Source organism: Pteropus medius, unplaced genomic scaffold (genome assembly GCF_902729225.1).
Source record: "Pteropus medius unplaced genomic scaffold, Ma_sr-lr_union100, whole genome shotgun sequence".
NCBI classification, from domain to species: domain Eukaryota; kingdom Metazoa; phylum Chordata; class Mammalia; order Chiroptera; family Pteropodidae; genus Pteropus; species Pteropus medius.
Genome location: NW_024349797.1, coordinates 16,117,799 through 16,142,498, shown reverse-complemented (window position 1 = coordinate 16,142,498; position 24,700 = coordinate 16,117,799). Strand labels below are relative to the sequence as shown.

General features: G+C 54.5%; 1 protein-coding gene and 1 non-coding gene across 2 annotated transcripts in view; both read left to right on the top strand.

The window, feature by feature from the left end:
• Nucleotides 1–353: 353 nt before the first annotated feature.
• On the top strand, nucleotides 354–472 carry LOC120619850 (5S ribosomal RNA). Its single transcript, XR_005657671.1, has one exon. It is a non-coding gene; the product is annotated as a 5S ribosomal RNA (ribosomal RNA).
• Nucleotides 473–6,517: 6,045 nt separating this feature from the next.
• ITPK1 (inositol-tetrakisphosphate 1-kinase) overlaps nucleotides 6,518–24,700 on the top strand; it is a 140,594-nt gene continuing 122,411 nt past the window's right edge. The window contains exons 1-2 of the mRNA XM_039884064.1: nucleotides 6,518–6,590; nucleotides 6,999–7,230. Of these exons, the coding sequence (XP_039739998.1) occupies nucleotides 7,136–7,230 (95 nt within the window). The 5' untranslated portion in view covers nucleotides 6,518–6,590; nucleotides 6,999–7,135. The remainder of the gene's footprint in view (nucleotides 6,591–6,998; nucleotides 7,231–24,700) is intronic.

Below are 24,700 nucleotides of genomic sequence, written 5' to 3'. Positions count from 1 at the left end.
GTGTTGTGTGCCAGCACTTTATATATTTTTCTCGTTTCATAATAGCCGTGTGTTTTTCTTATTCATAATTATTTTTCATCGAAAAAATAATCTGTTTGATAAAAAGCCTTTGCATCGCCTGACAAATACGCCATGAAATACGAGACTCCTCTCGCTCCAGATGACTCCTTTCCCGGTTCCTCCACCCAACCACCGCCACCGTTAATGGTTTCTGGTGCATCTTTGCAGAAACGAGACATTCTCTATCCACACGAACCTGTATAGAAATATGTGGTCCCCGACTGGGTTGGCTCAGTGGCAGCTGTGGGTGAAGAAAGGGGTTATATGGAAAGTAACCTCAAAGGGTGAGCTGAGTCTACAGCCATGCTACCCTGAACAAGCCCGATCCCGTCTGATCTCGGAAGCTAAGCAGGGTCGGGCTTGGTTAGTACTTGGATGGGAGACCACCTAGGAAGATCGAGTGCTGTAGGCATAAAAAATAAAATAAGGGATTGTAAACTGACAAGGTCCTTGCAATCTGTGAGGTCAACCAAGGGTTGCCTTGCCTTAAAAAAAAAGGGGGGGGTGGTGGTGAGCTAATCATAAATTCCTAACTGGGTAGGGCATGGAGGGTAGTCATGCCCCAGGCATATAACTTCTGTAGTAAAAGGTTTATTTTTGCCTTAAGCCAGCTCTGTGCACTGTTTTTGTGAATCTAAATGAACACATCATTGAAATGCCAGAGTAATCTCTTTTCGGACCCCTTGGAGGCGTAATCGCTCTCAAGGTAGCACATAATCTTGTTAACTATGCTAAAACCCAGAAGTCCCCAATTCCCCCCAACACCCAGGCTGTGGACTGGTACCAGTCTGGGGCCTGCTAGGAACCAGGCCGCACAGCAGGAGGTAAGCGGCAGCCTCCCCAGCGCTAGAATCACCGCCTCAGCTCCACCTCAGATCGTTAGGCATTAGATTCTCATAGGAGCACCAGTCCTTGGTGCCCAAAAGGTTGGGGATCCCTACATGTAATCCAATCCCCATCTTGCTTTCTCCCACCTTCATTTAATCTTCCTTATCTTCCTTGCTTTAATTCCAAATGCATAAAAGAAACCGCCAAGCTAGGGAGCATTTTTCGAAGTCTATTGAGATCTTGCTTCCAGGGGTATCCTTTGTTTGGCTGGAATAATTTTTTATAAAAATCCTCTACAGGTTTGGACATTCTTACATCGAAACAGCCTACCATCCACCAGGATTACATCTGGTTGTTTTGACTTATCTGAGAGATCCTTCCTTATTTGCTCTTACGAAGGCCACCAATGATCTTCCTGGTTGTCCAAGCCAAGGCCACCTGTCAGTCCTCCTCTTACTCAATCAGCTGATTGCTCCTTCCTCCTGGAATGTGACCCTGGTGTAGCTCCCGGGGCTCGTACTCTGCTGGTTCGCCACCTATCTCTTCAGCTCTTGCTACTTCCTCTCTGACCTCTGAACATTGTCATGCCACTGGGCCCCATCCTTGAACTTTTCACTGACTACACTCACACCCTCGGTAATCTTATCGATTTGTGGTTTTTAAGTACCTACCATCTCCACACTGAGGACTCCTGGTTTTATATCTCTACCGGGAGTCATGCCTCCGGACTCGGGATTCTTTGACCAAATTGCCTACTTGACATCTCCACTCAGATGTCAGATGTTTCAATTCTAACCTGTCCAAAACAGACACTCTTGACTTCAGCTCCCAAACCTTCACTTCCTAGTGTCTTCCGCATTCCAATAGTTGGTAACTCCATTTTTCCAGGTGCTCAGGCCCAAGACCTCAGACAGCCAGGACTTTTGGCTTGCTTTTAACCCTCACATCCCAGCTCCCAGAAAATCCCATCAACCCTTCCTTCGAGCTATACCCAGAATCTGACCATTCCTCACCATCTTCACTGCTACCTGGGTCTCAGCCACCACCATTCCCTGCCTAGATTATTACCATAGCACCCTGACTGGATGCTCTCCTCCATCCTTGTTCCCTCGCCCAGCCTCCCCTGCACACAGCAGCGGTGATCCGGATAAAACCAGACGAGGCCCTGTACTCCTCCGTGGAATCCTGTCTTGCTTAGAGTAAAAGGCAGCGTCCTTGCAGTGGCGAGATCGGGCGTTCCTCTCTGTGGGCTCACCTCCTACTCTTATTTCCTCACTCTGCTCCAGCCAGTCTGGCCTTCCGACTGTCCCCTGTCAAGCCCAGACCCCAGCCTACCTTAGGGCATTTCCTGTTCCCCTTACCCCAGATATCTGCAAGAGTTGCTTGCTAACCTTTGCCACCTTTTTGTTCAAATGTCACCTTCCAGTGGGATTTGCCCTGACAACTTGATTAAGATGGCAACCCTTCTCCTGTCTCTTAGTATGCTTTATTTTTTGGTAACATGTATCACTTACTAACATGTATCACTATACTATACTATATATTTACTTATTTTGCATATTCTTTGTCTACCCAGGGAAATATAAGCTCCACAAGGACAGATACTTTGCAGTTTTCCTCACTGCGGTATCCCCAGTGCCTACAATAGTGCCTGCCTGGAACATAGTAGGTGCTTAATAAATCTTTAGCGAATGAAGGAATGAATATTATCCTATTTGAGTTTTTTAATGGTAGCGGAGATCCACTGTATGGATGATATAATAATAGCAGCACAGTGGTGGCTGACACTCATAGGCAGGTCTGATACAGCCCTTTGTGAATTTAGGTCCTTCACAAATTTACAGTCCTTTACAAATTTATCCCTGTATGAATTCATACTCATTTAAACTTCTCAACAATCTTATGAAATAGGTGTGATAGTCACTCCCATGTAACAGATTACAAAATGAGGTTCAGATAGATTTATTAGCTCCCCCATAGACACACAGATAACAGGTCATGCCCATCTGGCTGCATCTCGAACCAGCACATTTAACTGCTTGTGCCAAACTGTTGCAGAACGGATGTTCCATGATTTACTTAACCAGTCTCCTACAAATGGACACCATCTTATGGTCCTCAGGCGAGGCAAACAAGGCTCAGAGATGTTAAGAAGCTTGGTTCAAGGTCACAGCTGGAATTCAAGTCCATTAGCTGAATTGGAGATCTGAATTCTCAATCACTACATTGTCTAAGCTCCTAAACTTCCTTCTCCCCCTGGAGGGTTAGAAGGGCCTACTAGGTGGCCCTTGGCAGCTTCCCCTTGGCAGTGTCCTTTCTCCCAAAGGCCTGCCCCCTATTGCAGTCCCTCTCCCAGCTCTGGAATCCTCCCCCAGGTGGCCCCAGACCTTGGACACACAATAGCCTACTTAATCCCTTAATGGTTCACTGGCCTCCCAGAGGGAGTGTAGCTGTCTCCGGTTTTTGTTCTGGAGTTTCCCACCTTTGTACCTTTTATCTCAGAGATAAGGTCAGGGACCACCTGGAGGGATTTACCTGCCGGTTAATTTATTCAGTCCCTTTCATGGAGCACTTTTACAGGCCAGGCACTGTTAGAGGCAGTTTGGCTTCATCTGAAGCCAGACCGAACTCAGACTGGCTGCCAGTATATCTATTACTGTGTTTGGGGATATTGTGGACAAAAATGGGGTGCTATAATAAATCATAAATTCCTAACTAGGAGGGTCATGGTGGGTAGTCACACCCCATGCCTGTAACTCTTGAGTAAAAGGTTTACTTACCTTTACCTTAAGCAATTCCTGTCCATTGTGTCAGTGCATCTAAGTCAACACACCTTTGAAAATGTCTCCTTTTAGACCCCTCCTCCTAAAAAGTAACCACCTGCAAGACAGCACAGAATCTTAACTCTCCTACGGATCTTGCTCTCCTGCATGTTGTCAATTTGGCTCAAATAAAACTTCACAGGTTTGGGTATTTCTTACGTGGACAATACAATGGTGAGCAGAGAAAAACAGTCCCTGTGCTTAAGGGGCTGACAGTCTAGTGGTGGGACAAACGTTGTCAAGTACTCAGCCCGAGTAAAAGTCCAAGTGTGATTGGACCATTGTCCCATTGTCACTGAAGGTGTGGAGAGCTAGATGGCTGAGATGCCAGGAAGAGACCCCTGGGCTGAGAGCTGGTGGATGAGTGAGTAAGCAGAAAAGAACATTCCAGAAAAAGGGACTGCATGCCTAAAGACCCTAGGGACAACAAGGACCACAAGGAGCCAGGATGGTGGGGGCAGGGTGAAGGGAACAAGGTGGAAGATGACACTGTGAGACCTTGGCCTTGTCAAGGAGTTTTGACTTTAGCTCAAGTATAGTGGGAAGCTGTTTAAGCTGGGAGGTGGGGTGGGGAGGGATGTTAATGGCGTAGCCTGATTGGCCTGATCAAATCCTATTTGCATTCTGGAGACATTTCTGGCTGAAGAGTGGTAAAAAGGCTAGCAGGGACTAGAGGGGAAAGGGTAAGTGGGAAAGGGTTGATGGGTTTTGTGGCACTGAAAGAAATGGAGGTTAAGTGAATCTGAGAAATATTGGGCTCAAGGTCGTGCCTCTCCCCGGGGTCAGCCCATACTCAAGGACTAGTTGACTGTGCGGGGCTGGGGTAGGCAAGAAGGCGCACTCCTTTGGCCAAGATGGGACAGCTCTGAAGGTTGGTTCTAGCTTTGGAATTTCCTGTGGGATGATCTAGATCTTAAAATCGATACAAATGTACAATTTCCTATTCTCAAAGGGGATGAGGCTTGAGGCCAGGACCTGCCCAGGGTTCCAGAGAAGTGTGGGTGAGTCCCTAGTCCCGCCAGTGCCTGGGGAGGATCCTGCTCTACTCTGGGCAGGGGTCCCAGTGCTCAGAACCCGACCCTCTCCTCTTATCTCTCTCAGCTTCAGAAGGATGGTGAGGTGTGTGTGTGTGTGTGTGTACTATCTTGCCCATGTACTTGCTCTTGTGACCTTGGGCAAATCCTCTTCCCTCTCTGGTTCCATTTCTTCATTGGTAAGACAGGAAGTTAGAGTAATCAGTTAACTTTTGGGGAAGATCGCAGAGTCTTTTACAATTGGTTAAAAGCTATGACCATTACATACGTAATTTCTGGTAGCTGCAGGGGTTCCTGAAGCAGGGGTCAGGTGGGGACTTAACTGGGCCTCAAGTTAGGAACCCTTGCATGAGACAGAACAAGCATCTTTTCTGAAGGCCTTCTGAGGACCAGTGTATTATCCTGTTCTAATCCTCACCTCGCTCCTTTAAGGCAAGCATTACTTTCCCCACCTGGAGACAGAATTTATGTGACTTGCCCAAGCTGGGAGGAGCTGAACTACGACCCCTAACCAAAGCCCCGTTCTTCCCATTTCAATGAGAGACATCTCTACTTTACTTTCCCTACCCCCACCACACCCCCATAACACAATACGTTTTGCACCTTATAGCCAAACTTCTGTTGCAGTTTGATATGCTCTCATGAGGCAGGGCTTACCTTGGGAGGAAAGATGGAGGACCTGAATGAAGCTCAGAGAGGCTAAGTGGCATGAAGGTCACATAGCAAGCATGATCTAGCTGAGGTGGAGGTAGTGGACATTTGTGATCACTCCTTAAGTCCCAGAATGGACAAGCCTCACCTAGTCGTAACTTGGAAAACCAGGGGGAAGAGGGGTAGGGGCGGTCGTATGAGGGGAAGAAGGCAGGCCCCTAGGGCTGGCCCTTAAAGAATGGGCCTTAGGTTTGGTCAAGGGGAGTGTCACCACTCAATTGTTTCTTTCATTTCTGCCTCAATGCAAGCTATTCCATCTCAGGCTTGCCAAAATCTGATTTTCCAAGGCCACTTTAAATGCGTCTCCTGAAACTTTGTGTCCCCCCTCCCCCCATCCATTCTTCCTGGCCGGCCTGGGAGACATGCATTTCTCCCAAAGCCTGAGCGCTTTGAAGGCGGGTTGCTTTCCTACTGTCCCACAGTGCTTGGGCAGGGCTGGCTGGGGATGTAATTCGAGGGCTCTGAAGCTGCCGCTGACCTGCGCCCCCAAAGGAAAGCGTCTCCTGGAAGCGTTCTACCCTTAAACTTGAGGCTTCTTAGTCTTGCCCGCCCGCCCCCTCACCCTGCCCTGGTTGAAGGAGTCTCAAGAGTGTGAGTCAACGTCCTAAGCCTAGGAAGGCCCCTGGGTGTTCGTGTCCCCGCCCCAGGAACTCCCACCTTGGGCCTGGGTCTGTCTCCTCGAGAGAAGAGCAACGATCTCACTGGATGACTGTGTCCCCCCTACCTTGGGGGAGGGGCTGAATACTGCTGAGGGTACAGAAATGCTTTCGATGACTAAAACTCAGTAGCTTGATCACTCCCAAAGGACGAGCAGGAAATGCCCACACCACGACTCCACTCACCCCTTTAAAGAGTAAAACCACTTGGCAAAGGCCTCCCTAAATCCAGTCCCGCGTTCTTCGCCCTCGAGCTCTACAGCCTGAGCTCGGACACAAACAAGCACCAAATCTCCAGGCTGGGAGGGCGCGGCGCCTTTAAGAGGCGGCGGGCAGCGCTGCCCCCTGGCGGCCGGCGCGGCCGCGCTTCCTCCGCCCCGGCGGGTCCAGCGGGCCGGCCGGCCGGGTCAGCGCAACCGCGGCGGCGGGGCCGGGCCCGGCGAGTGCGCGCAGGGACGAGGAGGAAGTGGCGGCGGCGGGTGAGGACGGTGGGGCGGCTGCGTGCGCCCAGCTGGGGTCCGAGCGCGCCGGGCAGGGCACGCGCCGCGCCGCCCGGGGCTCGGAGGGCGGGCCAGCTGGCGAGGCCGGGCGGGGGAGGGCGCGGCGCGCAGGCCGAGCGTGCGGCCCACGCTGCGCCGCCGCCGGGGGCTGGCTGCTCGGCGGCGGCGGGCGGCGGGCGGCGGGCTGGGAGGTGCCGGCGCGCCGGGGCCTCCCGTCTCCCCGCCGGGCCTGGCCCCCGAGCGGCGCTCGCGAACTTGCGCGCCGGCGAGCCCCGCGGGAGGGCGGGCGGCGGGGGCGGCCCCGGCGCCGCGGCAGCCAGTGGCGAGCCGCGCTGAGCACCGCTCCCCGCCCCGCCCCGGCCCGCCCCGGCCCGCCCCTCCCGGCAGGACTGCGCGCCCGGAGCCCCGTTCCGCGTCCCCGCCGCCGGGAGGAGGTTCCCGCACGCTCGCGGCGCGCGCCGGGCCGCCAGACTCGGCCTGTGGGCGATTTCCTCCGGACCCCAGCTCCCCGCCCGAGGAGGAAGATGCAGACCTTTCTGAAAGGGAAGAGAGTTGGCTACTGGCTGAGCGAGAAGAAAATCAAGAAGCTGAATTTCCAGGCCTTCGCCGAGCTGTGCAGGTAAGGGGGGGACGGCCCCCCGGCGCCCGGGGACCCCCGGCCTGAGCCCGGCTCAGCCCCAGCGCCTGGCTTGGGAGCTCAGAGCGAGACGGCAGAGAGCGGCGCGCGGGGACCCTGAGTCCGAGGAGCCAGGTGGCTGTGGTGGCCGCCCGCTGTGTGCGAGGGAAGCGGTGGCCGGAATGGGCGGTGTGTGTGGCACGGACCCCGGCTCTCAGGTGCGCTGTGACCCGGGTGGGGAAGCCCCCAGCCGCCCAGGACGCGGCGGGAGCGCGGCCGATGGTGGCGGAGGGAGCTGGGAAATCCGCGACCTACGCTTTCTGCCTGTGGCTGGAGGTTACTTTTGGACTCGAGTGTTTTTTTTTTTCTTTCCTTTCGTTCCCCACCCCCCGCCCCTTCGTGGAGGACACCAGTGTTTTCATGTTTGCAGACCACCTTCTACGTGCCCCGAGTGTGCAGCTCTTGAAGCTGTCATTGCGTGTCACTAGGTTAAGCCGATGTGAAGCGAGTAGCAATCGTCGGCACGTATGAGGTGATTTGCTGTCTCATTAGAGCCTCGCACCAGCCTTGAGAATCCGCCGGGGTGGTGATTCTGGGCCACGTGTCTGAGAAGGGGGATCGATCTGCAGAGAGCTGGGGGTACTAGCCTGGGTCCCAGAGCTAGGGAGTGGCTGGTGCAGAGGAGGCGCTAGGTAAACGCATGTGGTGTGGGATGGCCTTCCTCTGTGTGGCGCTCCCCCCGCCCCCCGCCGCCCCGTGTTGGTGCCCAATGGTGGAGACTGGGGGTGTTTCAATAAGATCGTATTCTTAATCCATTACAGGAACATCCAGTGTTGGGTCAGGTGTGCCTCTCCGTGCTTCACAACTGTGGCTTTACCTTTGAGAAGCTGAGTTAAATCCTGTTCTTAATGAAAGCCTGAGTGAGAATCAGGCTCCCCAAGCCTTTTGCGAACTCTAGATGGAAACCTTTTGTTATGCAGTGCCTCTGCTTGGTAGATCTGATTCTTGAAAATGGGCCCCACTTGCATTTTTTGTCCCTGTTGGGTCCCCAGACATCAGGAGAATTGAACAATTGGGTTTCCTTATCTCCTGGTGTGAGGAGCAAGTGGCCAGTCTGATCTGGCCTGTGCAGTCTGGGCTGGCAGCACCTCTGTGCCCCTCGTGTGTGTCCCAAGGGCCTGCTGCTCCCTTCGCCCCATGCAAGCCCTGAAGGCGCTCTTCTTCCAGCAGCCAGAGGGGTGCACCCTGCACGGAACAGCTCCTGGGTCTGCGTCCTTGGTCTGGGGATGGAGTTGGCTGCCTTCTCTCAGCCGCCATCCCCAGGAGAAAGCAAGCTTTTCCAGGGTCAGCGGGGCATGCCGAATTCATGAGGGAGTCAGAAGCTCGAAGCCAGAGCTTTCAAGATGGGTCCGAGGACTTTTGAAACATTAAAAAAGGGCACTTGAACATCATACCGCAGATACACATACTTGTGGGAAATGTTTCCTAAACACTGAAGAAATGTGGAGAAGCCCACTGACTGAAGCCTAGTGCTGGCGTGGGGTGCCGGAGCCCCCCGCAGTCCTCTGAGACTTAGGAAATCCCAGTTGAGACCTCGCACTGTTTCTACTGAGATAAGGCTTATTTGTGTCATCCTGTGTCTGCAGCTAAAGCAGGCGGCTTGTCATCTGGTTGGTATGTTTCGCTAGGTAATTAGGAGGCTCTCGTAAAACAGTTCCAGCCGAGACTGAGACCGTCACTGTTGGCTGAGTCCTCTTGCGGGACTTGAAGATTTGCTTGCCATCCCTGTGGACTCCCCCACCTTTAAGCAGAGGCTTCAGGGCAAGCTGTGATGTCAACCATTCTGAGGGGAATCCAGGGCGGAGTATTAAATCTCTGTGAAAGAGTTGCCCTCAAAAGTTGTGTTGCCTTCTTCCAGCCAAAATAATGGTTTAGAAGAGAAGAAAGAAAGCATCTAGGTCATTCTAGACTCTCAAGAAGCCCACTTTGTGTTTCCATTAGAGAAGCTTTAGATATTTTGTCACTTAAGTTGAAGAGGGAAAAGAAAACACAAAATAGTTTTTTCCTGCTTCTTCTCTCCTTTATTATTTTCGGAGCAGCACCCCCTGGTGGCCACATTTCTACACTCGGTGCAAAATGTTCCCACCCTTGAGAAGGTGGCTTCAGCCCTTGGCTGTAGTGTTTGGTGGGAATGCTGGTGCGATTTTGATAGCTCAGGAGGTGATATGGATGGACATTGTCATGTTTTCCCCATTGACAGTCTGGAGGCACCGCGCTCCTGTTTTGATGGATGATGAACTGTCTGTGAATTTCCCAAAGAAAAAGTCCAGGGATGTTTGGAAATGACTTGAGGCTCATGTTTTGGGCAGTGTCAGCCCCAGAGAGGCTGACCAGAGTGGACCGGGATGAGTTGTTTAGTTGAATGTCAGGCCTTGTGAAGTCTTCAGGCAGGAGGGGATGTTGGAGATCATCTCTTCGAGCCTTTGTTTTACAGATGGGGAAGCAGGCCTGAGAGAGCAGGCAGGTTGCATACGTTTGTTCTTTTTGTTTAACTTATAGAGTGGATCCAGCCTGGCGACTTTGAGACCCAGAAAGTCAGCCCTTTCTCCTTGGGCATCTCTGACAGTAAGGTGGATCCCCTTGTTACCTTCACAGGGGTCTAGCTGCTGCCACCATTTTGTCCCAGGGACACACTTGCTTGCAAAGCTGACTTGTGCTCTTCGCAGTGGTAATGCCTTGTTTTCTGAAGGGCATCGCACGTTGCTGTCATCAGTAGGTGTTTGGAGCCAGGTCCTGCCAGGATCCCTTAGGTAGACATAAGGACAAACCAGCCCTTCAGAGCCTTAGTGCACCCTGCTCGGCGGGCGCTCTGGCCTTTGACTCAGCTTGTTTTTTAGCGGTGCTGTGTGTTCCTGTCACTCTCCTGTTCCTGTCTACTGGAGGACCTGGCTTGTTCTCTTTTACCCCCATCCCCTCCCCCTTCCCTCCCCCTAACACTGGAGCAGCCACGCAGCTCCCTCATACCCTCCTTGTGGTTCTTTCAAGGTGCTCAGAAGGGATGTCAGAGGCAGAGCAAAGAAATAAAGCTATTGGTTGGAAATGTTGGGTAATTTTTAATGGTTTTAGTTCTCTACAGTACCCTGCTTGGAACTGCTGGCTGACCCCGGTTCTCTTCGTTAGTATTTTCTGTGTCTCTCCTCCGACCCCTTCTCAACTTCCCACTCTTCTCTTTCCTGTGGCCGAACCTGTGGTGAAAAGGCACGTGACTTTATGAAGCATTCTGCTATAAAATGCTCTACTATCCGTCTTTGCTGTAATATTTGCAGACTTTTTAATGGGGCTCTTCCAGTTACCTCATCTCACTTCATCCTCCTAGCAGCCCAGGGGTGGAGAGATGGGGACACTGAGGCTCGGGGCATATAAAGGACTTGCACAGCCAGTTGGGTTTCACTGAGGCCAGTCCTGAGGCCCGGGCACCTGAGACCATGGCTTCCTCGTTTGTCTTTTTTTTTTTTTTTTTGCCCAGGTTGGCCCAGCACTTCCTGGAGCCTCTGAAAGCAGAACGTCTGTGGGCTATCGTCCTTGAGACACTTGGCGGCCAGTTGGGCTGACTCGCTTGCAGGAAATATGTTTATGGTGCAGTCTCAGACCATGTTATCAATGCAGGCTTTCCTGCGGGGGACCCTTCGTACAGGTCCCCCAGAAGGAACGAAGCCGGGTAGTCCATGGTGGCTCTAGCTCACTGGTGGTGGTGGGGGGGACAGTGGGTGGAGCCCCTGCCTTCCCAGACCTGGGAGTGTGGTGTTAACAGTAACTAATATGGCACAGGAAGTGTGCCAGGGAGCTTAGGGGCTGCTGTCCCTTCCCCTTGGGACTTACAGTCCTTCCTTCAAAAGGGGGTGTTGAATGGTCTTTTTCTGCTGGGGTGGCTTACATTCTAAGCTGGAACTCTTTCAGCCGATTCCTAGGGGGGGAGGCAGGAGGATCTTTTCCAGGATTAAGTGATGCTGGCTTGTGGGTGGGTATTTTTCTGTATGTCTTAACGTCTAGATTTAGCACCATTTTGGAGGTGAGGTGGGAGGAGGTGATGACTTAGGTTTCCTTCACAGCTGACTATCTGTAACCCAGCCTCGCAAATAAACACTTCCCACCAGCCCCCACGGGAGTAAGGAGAAGACGTGGGAAAAGACGTCCATCTGGTCACTGCTGTCTGCTGATGAGACTGCCTGGGTCCCAGGCCTGGCTCCACCTGTGACCCTGGGCACATAACTCCATGCCTCAGTCTCCTCATCTGTAAAGTGAGGATAATAACTGCTTAGTTTCGAGATTGTCGTCTGCCTTGAAGGAGTCGGTGTGCTGGGCGTGTATAGTGCCTGGGACTCTAAAATGTGGCTGCCGCTGTTTTTCGTGGTTGCTGTCTGTGGGGAGCAGGTGAATTCTGCCCACAACGCCTCTGTTCCGGGGTCTTTGGCCTTTGCAGGTTATTGTTCTTGATTTGCAAGGCGTGTGAGTGAAGTGACCCTGAAGTCCACAATGAATGCTAACATCTTCCCGCAGCGGCGTGGGTAGGCACTGCTAGGGAGGGGCCGCCCTGCCCACCGGCCTCCCAGCATCCTGTGCTCTCCCTTAGCTGGAGGCCCAGTGAATCTTACAGCCCCTCGGGAGGTGGGGGTGCTGTCCGAACCTATTTCATGGCCGTGGAAGCTGAGAAAAACGTGTTAATGCAAGGTGCTGCTTTCGAAGACTCAAGAAGAGTTTGTTGGCCTTCCTGAAAATGCCAAGAGTCACCATGAGCAATTATGTTACTATTGTTAGCTAACAATTACTGTTTTATAGTTTAGACTATTTAATACATGTCCATGTTAAAAAATCAGAGGACTCAAGAGTACACAATGAAAAGTCAGTTTCCTTCTTGTTCTCCAGCTCTGGTCACTCGGGGACAGCTGCAGTCAGCAGTTTCTGTCCATTTGGAGATAGTTCTGGTGTTATTATTTGTCTTATTTCTTTAATGGCAATGGGGTCCAGCACTTAAAACGCTGGACCGTATTTCTTGCCCTGTGATTGGCTTCTGCTGGTGTAGACAGTGGGACACCGAGTGCCCTGCCCACTTGCCTGGGGGCTCACTGCCAGATGAGTGAGGTCTCCGTGGATGGACACAGGCAGTTCACTTTTTCATGGGACTTCTGAAACTGCTCACAAAAACATGGCAGTGCTCACAGGTGACGGTGGAGGAGAGGTCCTGTTACCCATACCCTTCCCAGCAGAGTGGGCAGATGTTTTTCATCTTGGCCATCCACGTGAGTGAGAAGTGGAAGGCACTTCTGATTTGCATTTCTCTTATGACCAGGAGATCGAGTTCACACTGTGGGGGCTGACTGGCCCTGGGCACACCTGGCCACAGCTGGCCACACCTGGGCACACCTGGGCACACCTGGGCTCCCCTGCACTCCCCTGCACTCCCCTGCACTCCCCTGCACGGTGGGCCGGGGCCTTCCTCCCTCACCACTGGGCAATCCTGCCGCCACTGGTTGTTTCTCCCACATGGCTTAGCAGGTTTGGGGCGTCCAGCAAATGCTTAGTGAAGTGCTTCATGAGTGTAATTCCTGAACAGCTGGATATAAATAGAGTTTTTGCTCCTATTTGTATTTCGAATTCAGCTGGTACGCTAGATTTTTGAAGGAATGTTCCGGTACCTCCTCTTAAAAAGATGCATTTTAGAAGGCAGATCATCATCCCGGAGCTGTGCACCTCCCCATTCCCTGCACAGCCCTGGTCTTAAACACCATCCCCTTCCCTGCTGGAATCTGGCCCCAGCCTTCCCCTTGTTCTGGGGCTTGTCCTGGGGCCTGGGTGTGTGTGGCCTGGCTCTGGGGAGAGTGTCCGGCTGCTGAGAGGGAAACCCAGGCTTGGCAGGGTAGGGTGGCCTGTTCAAGGTCACACAGTGGGGTGTGGCAGGGGGCTCGCCAGCTCCAAAACTAATGTCCCCTCCCCACTGCCTGCTGAAGCCGCCTTTCCAATAGCATTTCGTGGGAGTTGTGAACCAGGGTGCCTGTAGTCGGGCGTTCCCTGGGGGCTGCTTGAATTCTGCCTGGTCCTTTGTCTTGCCTGCTCCAAGCCGCCCTCACATAGTGGCTGCCCTTGTGGTCTGTGCTTCTCAGCTGGGCCTCGTGGGCTGGGGTCTGCAGGCCCGTCATGGTGCCAGGCTGAGGGTTATGACAGCTCCTGGGAGTGCCCCCACTCCCCACTTTTGGGGCTTAGGGGATGAATATGGGAATTTGAGAAACACTCTCGTGACATACTCCCCTCTCCTCCCAGGTACCTGGGTGCTGGGTGCTCATCTTTGGTAGCCAGAAACTGTCCCACCCTGTTAAAGGGGTATTGGTGTCCTGGGGCAGCCTTGTCATCCGAGCCCAACCTGGTAGGTTTTTCTACGGCACCAGCTGCCCCTGGAGGGAGAATCAGGATACAGGGCAGAGCGTGTCCGAAGATGGCCTCTGGGAGATGCCCTTTCCCCCTTTCACTCAGAATCTTCAGCTCCAGTGACCCCCAGCAGCTGGCTAGTTCCTTCTGTCCGGACTTGCCCACCGTGGTCTGTTCCCTGTGCGTCTCTCCTTTGAGAAGCTGGCTCCGCGAGAGTAGAGGCTCTGGCGGTTCTGTCCACTCCTGCAACCCCAGAGCCTGAACCAGTGCCCGTCGTGGGCGCTGGTGAGAGTTTCTGTTAGTGGATCAAAGAACTGATGGGGGGGGCGGGGTTGAAAATGCCTCCATGTCCCTGTGTCTCAGCCAAAAGCTACTCGTGACTCTGGAGTGCTCTGTGCCAGATAGGAAACCCCATAGGGGAGAGGAGATGTGTGGAGCGGGGCGGCGAGGGGGTGAGGGTGAGGTGGTGGGTCCCGGGTTAGGGAGGATCAGCAGCTTCATTCCTGCATTCTTCTGTCCACTCAGTAAATCCTGAGCACCCACCCTGGCCGGCCCTGCCTGGTGCTGGTCCCTGCCCTTTGCACCCAGATGCATGGTAAGGAGGTAAAGGTAAACGCACACGAATGCATTTAAAATGCTGCAAGATGTAATTAGAGCCAGGAAGCTTGCAAATGGGAGTGAGCCAGGGCAGGGGTGGCTGCAGCCACTTTAGCACTCGATGGTCGGAGAAGACCTCTCTGATGATGGGGTGACATTTAATGAGAGGGGCCGAGAACCCTTTCTTGTAGGAGCTAAAGAGTGACAGGGCGGGTAGTGTCCGCTTCCTGAAGGCCACACACCCTGGTCTGCTTCTGATAGGGCCCTGGCCGGGTTCCACGTCAGACAGGTGGTCAAAAGAGGCAGCAGGATGTCCTTCGGTAGCCTTGCCCCTGACAGGGTGGTGGGGGGCCAGGTGGGAGGCCAGGTGGGGGGCCCTGTGCTGTTCCTCCACCTCAGGCTGCAGCTGTACTCTGCTCTGGGGCCCAGAGCAGGAGGCCAAATGCTCTACTCTGGTCTGGCCCAGTCCAGGCTCTTAATGTCGGGTGTGAGCAGTCCTGGGCCTGAGCAGTCCTGGGCCTGGAGGGCCTGGGGCGGGGAATGTGCCATGATCCTTTGTCCCTTGTGGGCCCTGGGGCAATGACCTTTCCCAGAGCCCAGGTTTGGCCTCGGGTGTCAGAGCCCTGATGGAAGAAGCCACACCAGATGCTGGTTCTCTAGTCATTTACCTTCTTCCAGGCCAGTGTTTGTCAGACTTGCTTAACAAAAGAAGCACCTGGGGCACCAGTGAAAAACAAGTCTCACAGATGCCCCTCCCCCCCTAATTCCCAAGGGCAGGCGTCTGGGAGCTACCTTTGAACAAGGGCCCTCGTGGTTCCTCTGGGAAACCAAAGCTCATCACTAGGCCTCACCCCAAAACTGTCAAGCGTGTTTAACACCAGGTTAAACAGGTAGAGTGGACTCCTAACTGCGGGTCCTCTAAGGGACAAGGGCTCCCCAGGAGGGCATTTGGGATACAAACATTCCCAGGCTGGTCTGTCCCCAGAGCCCCTCGCCGACTGTTACCTGGGGCACCCGCCATGGGCTGCCCCCTCAGCCTTTCCACGCGCAGGGAGGCGGGCAGGAGCCCCAGGTGGCCCGCCCACCTTGGCCTGCTTCTTGCTACCTTTCGGCAGTCCTCTCTCCCCTTTAAAAAAATTTGTTGCCTCTGGCTGCTGATTTGTCTTGGAATGTATTTCAAGGTGGATCCTGCGCCTGGACTGGCCGGGCGTGTGACGCTGATTGTCAGGCGGGGCTGGGAGCAGGGCGGTGCTCAGCCCTCTGTGCTTTCTTGGTGCTTTCCTGTGCAGTGTGTCTGCAAACCCACTGGCTCCCATTAGTCGCTTGTGTGCCCGGGTCCTGGAGCCCGAGCCATGGGAGCAGGACTCGGGCTCGTCCAGGCGGCCCTCCCTGCTTCAGAAGGGGGATGTGCTGAGGTTTCCTTCTGCTCCCTCGTAAATCGGTGGCTCGCGCCAGATCTCAGAGCACAGTGAGGGCCAGGCCCTACTGCAGATCGGAAATTTACCCTCCAAGCTAGGTGGTCCGTCTCCGTTTGCAGGATGAGAACACTGAGGCTCAGGGAGGGGTGAGATGACTTACCTGGTCACATGTGACCGGCAGAGCTGGAATTGACCGTCAGGGCTGGTTGATACCCGAAACCATGCTGCTTCCACCTTGCCAGGTTACCTCCGTCTGGCACATAACATTCTGGCACCATCGTCTTGATACCCAGTTTCAGAAGGAAATCAAGGCATTCTTTTCTGAGCCTCCTCTGTGTGCAGTTATTGGGCTCAGAGGGGTGGTGGGTGGTGACATGGCAGTGAACTCAGAGCACAGGACTTGCCTAACTAGCTTGGATGAGTGGGCTGGCCATTTCGTCTCCCCGAGCCTCTGCTCCTCCATCTGTAACGGGGTGGGCGGCGGGGAGTACACCCACCTCTAGGGCCAGTGAGCATGGCAGGTACTTAGTAAATGGGAGAATTTCTCCCAGGGACAACTCCCATGCCCTGCTTCCCCACCAAGCTGGGGCCTGGGGCTTTTGACACATCGCTGGTGGGAGACCCCAGTCCAGGTCAGACTGGTGACCTCCCTGCTTCCTCGCCCTTGCCCTTGCCCTTGCCTGGTTGGGGGCCTCCACCATCGGGACAGGACGTGGCCCCAGCCTCGCAGCTCACCGCTTCCCGGGAGGGCTGGGGAGTGGTAGGTGGGTGCAGAGAGGATTCCCCTGTGGGACTTTCGCTTTCATTTCTGCCTCACCCTGTTTCTCTCCAGCAGTCGCTGGCTGGGGTGTGGAGGTGAAGAAACATCCGGTCCCCAGCCTGGGGCGCTCGTCCTGGTGGAGGTTCCTGGGCCTCCTCCTTCCCCCGGGATGCGGGGGTGGGCCTCATGCTCTTCGTTTTAAAAAGCACCCTCTTGTCCCTTCCTGCAGTCCCACGACATGTCCTGTTGTCTGCGTCTTGCTGGTCAGTCCTGGATTCTGGGATCCGCACAGCTGTGAGCCCAGGAGCAGCCCGAGGCCACGCAGCCTCTGCCCTGCAGTGCATGGGGGTGCAGGTTGTGTGGGGTGCTCTTCTGTTCTCCCAGGGGGACTGGGGGGACTCTTCAGAGAAGGGGTGCACATTGGCACGTGTGGGGTGTTTGAGTCCCTGGCTGCTGGTTCCTGCCCTTAGGCTCCTGGGCATCTCAGTGCTGGAGGACTGTTGTTTCTCTCTGGGTGGAATTTTGTTTTTACAACCCCGTCTGTTACAGGTGGGGAAACAAAGGCCCAGAGAAGAGACGTAGAGTCAGCCCCAAGTTGTGGAGCTAGTAGGTGGGGCCGCCTGGATTCGAGCCTCGTTCAGCTGACACTAAAGCTTTAAGATTTTATTCTTAAGGACCTAACATTCGTTATGGGATCCATGAGAAGGAGTTCTGGCCATGCGAGCTGAGCCAAGGCCTGTTCCCACCTCCCTGTGGGCGTGTTTGGGCAGGGGCTTCGGAGTCCAGTGGGAAAGAATTCTGCTTCCAGGGGACTCGCCCCGCAAGCCCCTGGCCCCTCCCTCGACTGGGTGCAGCCACGCCGTGGCCCGAGCTCACAGAGGTTCGGTGCTTGGTTCCTCACTGCTCTGGGCGGAAGGTCCACCCTGAGCCCCTGGACCTTACGGAGGCTGCCCTGCTGGTGAGGAGTGAGCTTTGCTCCCCTGGGGAGTTCAGTTCATGTGCAGAAACGGAGGCTCAGAGAGGAGCAGTGATCTTCCCGGGGTTTCATAGCTGGTCCCCAGGGCTGGGATTTGAACAGCAGACTGTGTGGATTCTAAGCCCGGACGGACCCTTGACCATTGCAGAGCTTAGATAAGGGCTTGGCTTATCTTTGGTCAGAGCTCCAACGACTCTCCTCAGTGCCCCATAGTCATTACCTTTTCTCCTTTTCAGTTTCAATTAGATGCCTTGCTTGCCTGGAGTCGGGAAGTAAAGGCGCTGACATAGTCGATACCCGCTCAAGCTGGGGATGCCGGCCACGGCTCTGCCCAGCACCCAGCGTTGCCGCCCATCTGGATGCCGGCTTTGGCCCGTGTCTGCCCAGGTTGAGCAGTGTCTGTCCAGACAGCTTGGCAGATGCTCAGGGTCCTGCCATTTCCACCTCCTGCTCCTTCCTTGACATGCTGTGGGCTGGTGTGGACGAGGCTGTGTAGCCCATTCCTCTGTTTAAATTGCCACTCGCGTCCCTTCCTGGGGACCTCCTTGGGAACCTTGGAGCTTTATCTATTGAAGCTAGAGGCCTAGAGGGTCTTGGAAGTTCCTTGGAAAGACCCCAAGAAGCCTGGGGTCTGGCCCTCAGCTTTAGAAGGGGGACAATGCTTGCTGCATTCTGGCTGTGTGACTTTGGGCCAGTGACTGAACCTCTCTGAGCCTTTAAGTTTCTGCACCTGAAATGGGAATTTTATACCAGCCTGCAGCCAGGGTGGTTTTGCAGATTATGTGAGCTGAGGCAGCTGAGTCCTTAACATAGAGCTGGACCTTGGTGCTTGTTTAGTGAATGGTAACTGTAAATTCGTGTCTGGAATCGGCCATTAAAGGCTGATGGAGCTGATGTTTGAGCATCCCTCACGTTTGGGAAGAAGATAGGAAAGAGAGGAATGCAGTTGCAGGGGCCTCTTACCTAGGGCAGTGCTGGACCCCGGGGACAGTATGTGGCTTGGTCAGTGGTGGATTTGAACCCTGACTCAGCCTCTTCACTGGATAGGGGACTCTGGGTGTACTTCAGCTTCTCTCTGGGCCCTGTGTCTGTGCATAGGTGGGGCTCAGCATGCAAATGTCCTTCTTTCTTGCGAGGGCCAGCAACTGCCTGAGGGAAGAAGCGGGTGCTGTCTCTCTCTCTCTCCCAACCTGTAGTCACACCATCAAGTCTAAGTCTATAGGTAATGGCAGGTAAACCTGCCCTACCAGTGGGTTGCAGAGGTCCCCGGTCGTTGAGCCAGAAGGGTCTTTGTAGACGAGGATTCGCGAATCAGAGCGGCTGGCCTTGCAGGTTCGTGCACACAGCGATGTAGCCTGACAGGCTGGGCCTTGGCTGTGGAGCCCACAAACGCTCCTCCTCGGGCTTCCAGAGAAGCTCGGGTCCAGTGTGAGGCCAGGATCTGTTCTGAGCCATCGTTGGCGGACCCTGCCCCTGACTGGCCAGGATAGTGATTTTGGTCCATGGGCTCTGGTGGTCAGGAACCCACTCCCCATCCCATCCCATTGGTTTGTCCCAGTGGTCCTCAACCTTTTTGGCACCAGGGACCAGTGCTCCTATGAGAATCTAATGCCTGATGATCTGAGGTGGAGCCGAGGCAGTGATGCTAGCGCTGGGGAGCGGTTGCAGATACAGGTGAAGTTTCGCTTGCCTGCTGCTCACCTCCTGCTGTGCGGCTTGGTTCCTAACAGGCCAGAGATTGGTACCGGGCTGCAGCTGGTCTTCACCGTGGGGGTTGAGGACCCCTGATTGGTCTTTACTCCAGCCTTGGGAGTGCCGAAGGGACAAGCTCTTTAGATTTGGGATGCTTCCCCGAGAAGGGTGGGGGAGTGGGTGGGCAGCCATCTGGGACATGGCCAGTTCTGTGGGTGCCTCCACACCAGCAACAAACTGGAACTCCCCGAGAGCGAGATGTGGAGACTGGGCTATGCTCCTACAAACCTGTCCCTGTTGCTGGAGGATGCCACAGGGCAGCTCCTTTGGTCTTCCCTCTCCCGATCAGCAGACAGATGTGCAGAGTTGTCAGGATGAAGTTAATGATCTGAGCAGAAATCAGTGTATGGCTGATTCCTACGAGTTGCAGAGGTTGGTTCCTGTAGAAAGTCAGTGCTGGCTGGATTTGGTAATAAAGTGGCCCCAGTAAGTGGAGATTTCAGACTTCAGGTATAGGCGGATTCGGGGGCTTAGCTGATCAGGACCTGGTCTCCCTGCCTTCCTGGCCTCTCCGAGTTGGCTTCCTTCTCAGACCCATATGATGCAAGGTGAGTCCTCACAACTGACCTTTGTTCTGAACCAGGCACACACTGAGTTCCTTGTGTGTTCTTATTGATCTGCATTACAACCTTAGGGTGGGGCATTTGGTGCCCATTTCCTAGCAGAAGAAATGGAGGCACAGAGGAGTCAAATAACTGGCCCAAGTCTCACAGCTAGTGGGTAGCGAGTCACACAGCTAGTGGGATTCAGACCTGGGCAAGTTGGCTCCCGGGCCTCCCTCTACCTTAGGCTCAGGTCCCAAGGGACCGAGATTCATTCTCATTGCCCCTGATTGGTCAGCCTGAGCCACATGCCTGTCCGTGAACCTGTGGCTGGGGCTGGATGTGGGCAAGGAGGACCCCACACAGGAAGCTGGGACTGTCCCCTGAAGACAGCGGTTTGGCTGCAAGGCAGCCAGGGGGACGTGGGGGTCCTTTCTGCCAGCCTGAGGGTTTGTACACAGTTTCCAGGGTCAGGGTGCTGCTGTTCCCAAGAGGGGCATGAAGAGGATCCCTAAAAGTCAGCCCAAGGCCGGGCCCCTGACTTCATTTTTTCTCCACTGAGCTTGGTTCGTTTCCAGTCAGACACAGGCAGGTTCTGATGGCCCTGGGCTGTGCACATTCTAGAGACAGGGCTTATGTATCCTGCCTTGAGGGATGGGGCTTGGGGGCCTTGGGGGCCTCGGGGATCTTCGGGGCCTTGGGGGAGGCCACTTGGAGTCCAGGGTGAAGGCGATGGCTCCCTGCCCCGTGGTGCTGTTCAGAACCGCTGTGTTTTGATACTCAGTGTTTTGGGTGAAACAGTCCCGTGTTATGTAAACACTATCGCCTGTTGCTGTCAGTTCATGTCCCATGTATGGGGAGCATTTAGAAGGTGTCTTTTGCTGGGAGCCTGGGGGCTGTCGCAGCTGTAATCTATTTGATTGGGGTGGTCGAGCTGGAGGGGCGCGTTTGTGCAGGATGCTCGGGGCACCTGTCCTGGCCCTTGCCATCCCAGTAGGCCTGGTGGGGGCTGCGGGAGGACACGCTGGGAGTAGTTCCACCTGGAAGGGGGAGGAAGTGAATGGCGAGAGGCTGGTGGCCACACACCCATGCTCTGCACGCCTGAGAGCCCCAGGCACAGGGAATGGGCTGGAGGCTGGCGGAGGGTTCAGGGTACTGGGGTGGAGAAGTGAGGACCCTCGAGAAGCCAGGACCGCCCTGCTCAGAGCCCTTGCCTTGCTTTGAAGGTGCCTCTAGTTGGGTGTTCCAGAATTCTCATAGTCCAGTGGTTCTTTTTAGTGACACAGCCTTTGGTGGCAGACAGAGAGGTGTGCTGGTCGGGAAGCAGTGGGACGCGGGCTCTCCTGGGCCCTCCTCTTTGCCGTGGTCGCCCTGCATGGTCAGCAGGGCTGGCCTGACCTTCGCTCACCTCGTAGTAGCTTCTTGGGGACTCTTGAGGCTCAAGCTGGGGTCAGGGAGCTCAGGCCTCTTGTCTGCTGTTTAGCTGTGTAGCTTTCATCAGAGGCCCTATTTGAAGCCCCGCCCCGAGACTCTGGGGCCGAATTTGTGACCCACTGCTTCTGGTTGAGCTGGTGGACTGCCAGCAGGACCCGAGTTGTCAGGTTTTCGGGTCTGTCATGTCAGCCTGTGAGGAGGGGTCAATTCAGTTTATGAACTGATAAAAACAAAGCCCTTGAAAACAGAAACCAAGCTTACGAAGTTCGCTGATTTGTTTGCATGAAATTCCAGTCTGTCTTGGGCAGGCTCACATCTGATTTGTGAATACCTCTGAAAAACTTGTGTGAAAAAGTGGTGATGTATGGGATCAGAAATTAAGTCACACTAAAGAGCGTACACTGAGACGTTCATCTGCCTCACACTCACCCCCGGTCCCTGGAGGCGGCCGTGTCACCATGGTCTTGAGTGTCTCTCAGACATGTGCTGTGTCTGCACAGCCAGCGTGTACGGACACACACAGGGACACACGCCTTTTTTGTTTCTGCACCAGCGATGGCCCATTGTCTGGGCTCTCCTAATGTTAACTTTTTTTTGTTCATAAAGCTTGGGGATGATTCTGTACCTACACTGACTCTGGACTGTCATTGTCTTGGAAATAATATGTGAATATAGCTTTACTTTTCTCTTCTAGTACAACTTCAGGCTTGAAAAAGACCCCTTGTCAGTCTCTTTTTGGGGTTCCAGGCTTGCCCAGGCCTCGTGGTTTACCTTCTCCCTTAGCCCTAGCAAGCACCACAGACTGCGGGGCTTAAACAGCAGGCACTTCTCACAGTTCTGGAGGGTGGAAGTCCAAGATCAAGGTGCCGGCTGATTCAGTTTCCGGTGAGAGCCCACTTCCTGGTTCACTGATGGCCACCTACTTTCTGTGCCCTCACGTGGCAGGCAGGGAGAGCTCTAGTCTCATCGGGGCACGAATCCCGCTGTGGGGTCGCTGCCCTCAGGACCTCACCCAACCCCGATCACCTCCCAAAGGCCCCACCTCCAAATGTCATCCTGTTGGGGGTTAGCACTTCATTATGAATTGGAGGGGCACAACATTTGTAACATCCCTCTGAGGGGGAGGGGAGCATTGTGCAGCACCAGCTGCCATCCAGCTGTGGGTGGGCGGGGCCTCAGTGCGGACAAGTCCCTACTGCTGCCCTCAATGCAGGTACTGCTGAGGAAGGAGGCTGACAGGCGTGCTGGCTTTGAATCCAGCCCCAGCGCCCAGGGCATGACTGACCTGGGGCGGGTGAAGGGCACCCTTCCGTCATCTCTAAAGTGGAGGTTTTAGCACCCAGTCGTGGGGCGGTTTGGGGGATCCGAGGAGACGGTGGCTTGAACTGGTGGAAGTGGCCTCCAGCACATGATGGGGGATCTGATTATAATTTACCTTCTTCCCCAAATACATTTTTGTTTTCTGCTAGAAGATAGATTTTAGAGAGTTGAGTATTATTTCTGATGTCGGACTTGGTCAGAGGACCGGGCTGCTGGTGTGGTCCCCAGCACTCTCCCTTGCCTTCCAGCCAGCCGGGGCTGGGGGCTAGGGCCAGTTTAGGGCGGGTGAGGGTCCTCTCAGCAGCCCAGCCGCCTCTCGTGGCTTCTGGCGGAGTCGTTTCCGTTCCCAGCGAGCGTTCCAGGCCGTGGCGTGCAGTTTGACTTTTCCATGTAAGAGGAGGGCGAACACTGCCATCGGGTTACCCCACAGAGCCGTCCGTAGACATCGGCCCTTGGGAAGCTTCAGGCCGTGCTCGCTAACGATGGGGCAGTTTCCTAGAGGTCCGCGCTAAGGGCTGACTGCGTATGTTACCCTCTGAGTGTCCCCGGGGCCATGCTCAGGCCTCAGGTGGGTAACGGCCAGCCTGTGAGCATGACTGTGACCCGCAGGGGGCAGTTCTCCTGGGTGGGGTGGACACTGGGATACCTCTGTTCACACAGGGCAGCCTGCTCCCGTCCCTCCACCTGCCAGCCGCGTGCCCAGAGCTGGCTTTGGAAGGAGGGACTGGGCTTCAGCACTGCTTCTGCTACTATCCAGCTCGGTGGTTTTGGGCAAATTATTGAACTTCTTGAGCCTCAATTTCTATATCGACAGGCTAAACACAGCACTTCTTAACCTTCACGGTTGGTGTGGCACTTGAAACAATGAGCTTAAAGCCCTCTGGTTCACTGCCTGGCACATTTATTTATTTGTGGATGTTAGAAATACCCCATTGTAGGTCCTCGTTACGCGGCAGATGGTGGCATTGCTGTCGTGGTGGGGGTGGTTGGGTGGTGGTGTGGGTCAGGTCTGTGCTGGGTACTGGGAACAGAGACTTTCCCACCCTGGGAGCCCCGCTGTGTGGAGGAGACAAGCGGGAGAGGCGCTGAAGGGTTAGACTCCAGGGGTGGTGACGGTGGTGGTGGGATAACTTTGGGAAGATCGAGGAAGGCTTTCCGGAGGGGGTGACCCTCAGCTGGGTCTTTGAAGGTCAGGAGGATCTCACTGGTTAGACTGGATTTAAGATAGTCCAAGTCATGAGCAGCGTTTGTGTAGGTGTGAAGCTGAGAGGTCAGGTCCTCAAGCAGGGATTCTGAGAGTGTCCCATTGGGGAGCAGATGGGGTCTGCGGGAGCTGCTGGAAGCCTGGGCCGACAGCGTCTTGGAAGCAGGGAGATGGGGTGTCGTCGGTGAAGGAGCATCCACTGAGTCTCGTATTCCTATCCCCACTCTGTGAGCGGCAGGTGTGGCTGCACCCACACCGAGAGGTTAGGAGCATGGAGCCCAGGCGTGGGCCCCTGGCTTGGGTCCTGGCTGCCCACTGCGAGATCACCGCACATTTTGGCTTCAGTCACCTTGCGGGGCTGGTGCTTGGGGGCAAAGTCTGCGTAGAGTGCTTAGTGCAGGGCAAGCACTTGATGACAAAATGGTGGCTGTGTCCAACTGACAGCCCTCGTTGCTTTAGCCGTGAGGGTGCTGTGTGGGGAGGGGGACATCCCCTCTGAGCGGTGGGCACAGACGAGTTCCCAGAGCAGAGACCCAGCCCTTCTTCTTCTTTCCTTTCTGTCTCATTCTGAGGTGGCCCACAGGGCAGGCGGGGTGGGGACGTGGCGGGTGTGGAACCTCTCCGGACTTGGCATTGTGCCTCCTTGGGCATTGAAATCAAGGTTCTGTCAGTTGTCAGTAAGGCATTTGGGAAGGGTCACCTCCAGAGGCTTTAAAACAGGTGGAGAGAATGTAAATGTTTTGAAACATTAAGGTCACATGGCTCAAATCAAAAGATGAGAAAGAACTTACAGTGAAAGGGGTCTCATCCTAGCTGTGCCCCTTCACCCCAGCTCCCCACACACTCAGGTTTTAATGCTTCCAGGATATTACTGCACCTGTAAGCAAACACATGTGCATACATATAACCAGTTACACAAACACGTGTGCATACATCTAACCACGGTTACAGAAACACGTGTGCATACACACATGCGTATTTATTTGAACATTTTGTTTTATTTTGAACCAACGCCATGTTCAAGTGGATCCAAATCCTTATTCACAGTTT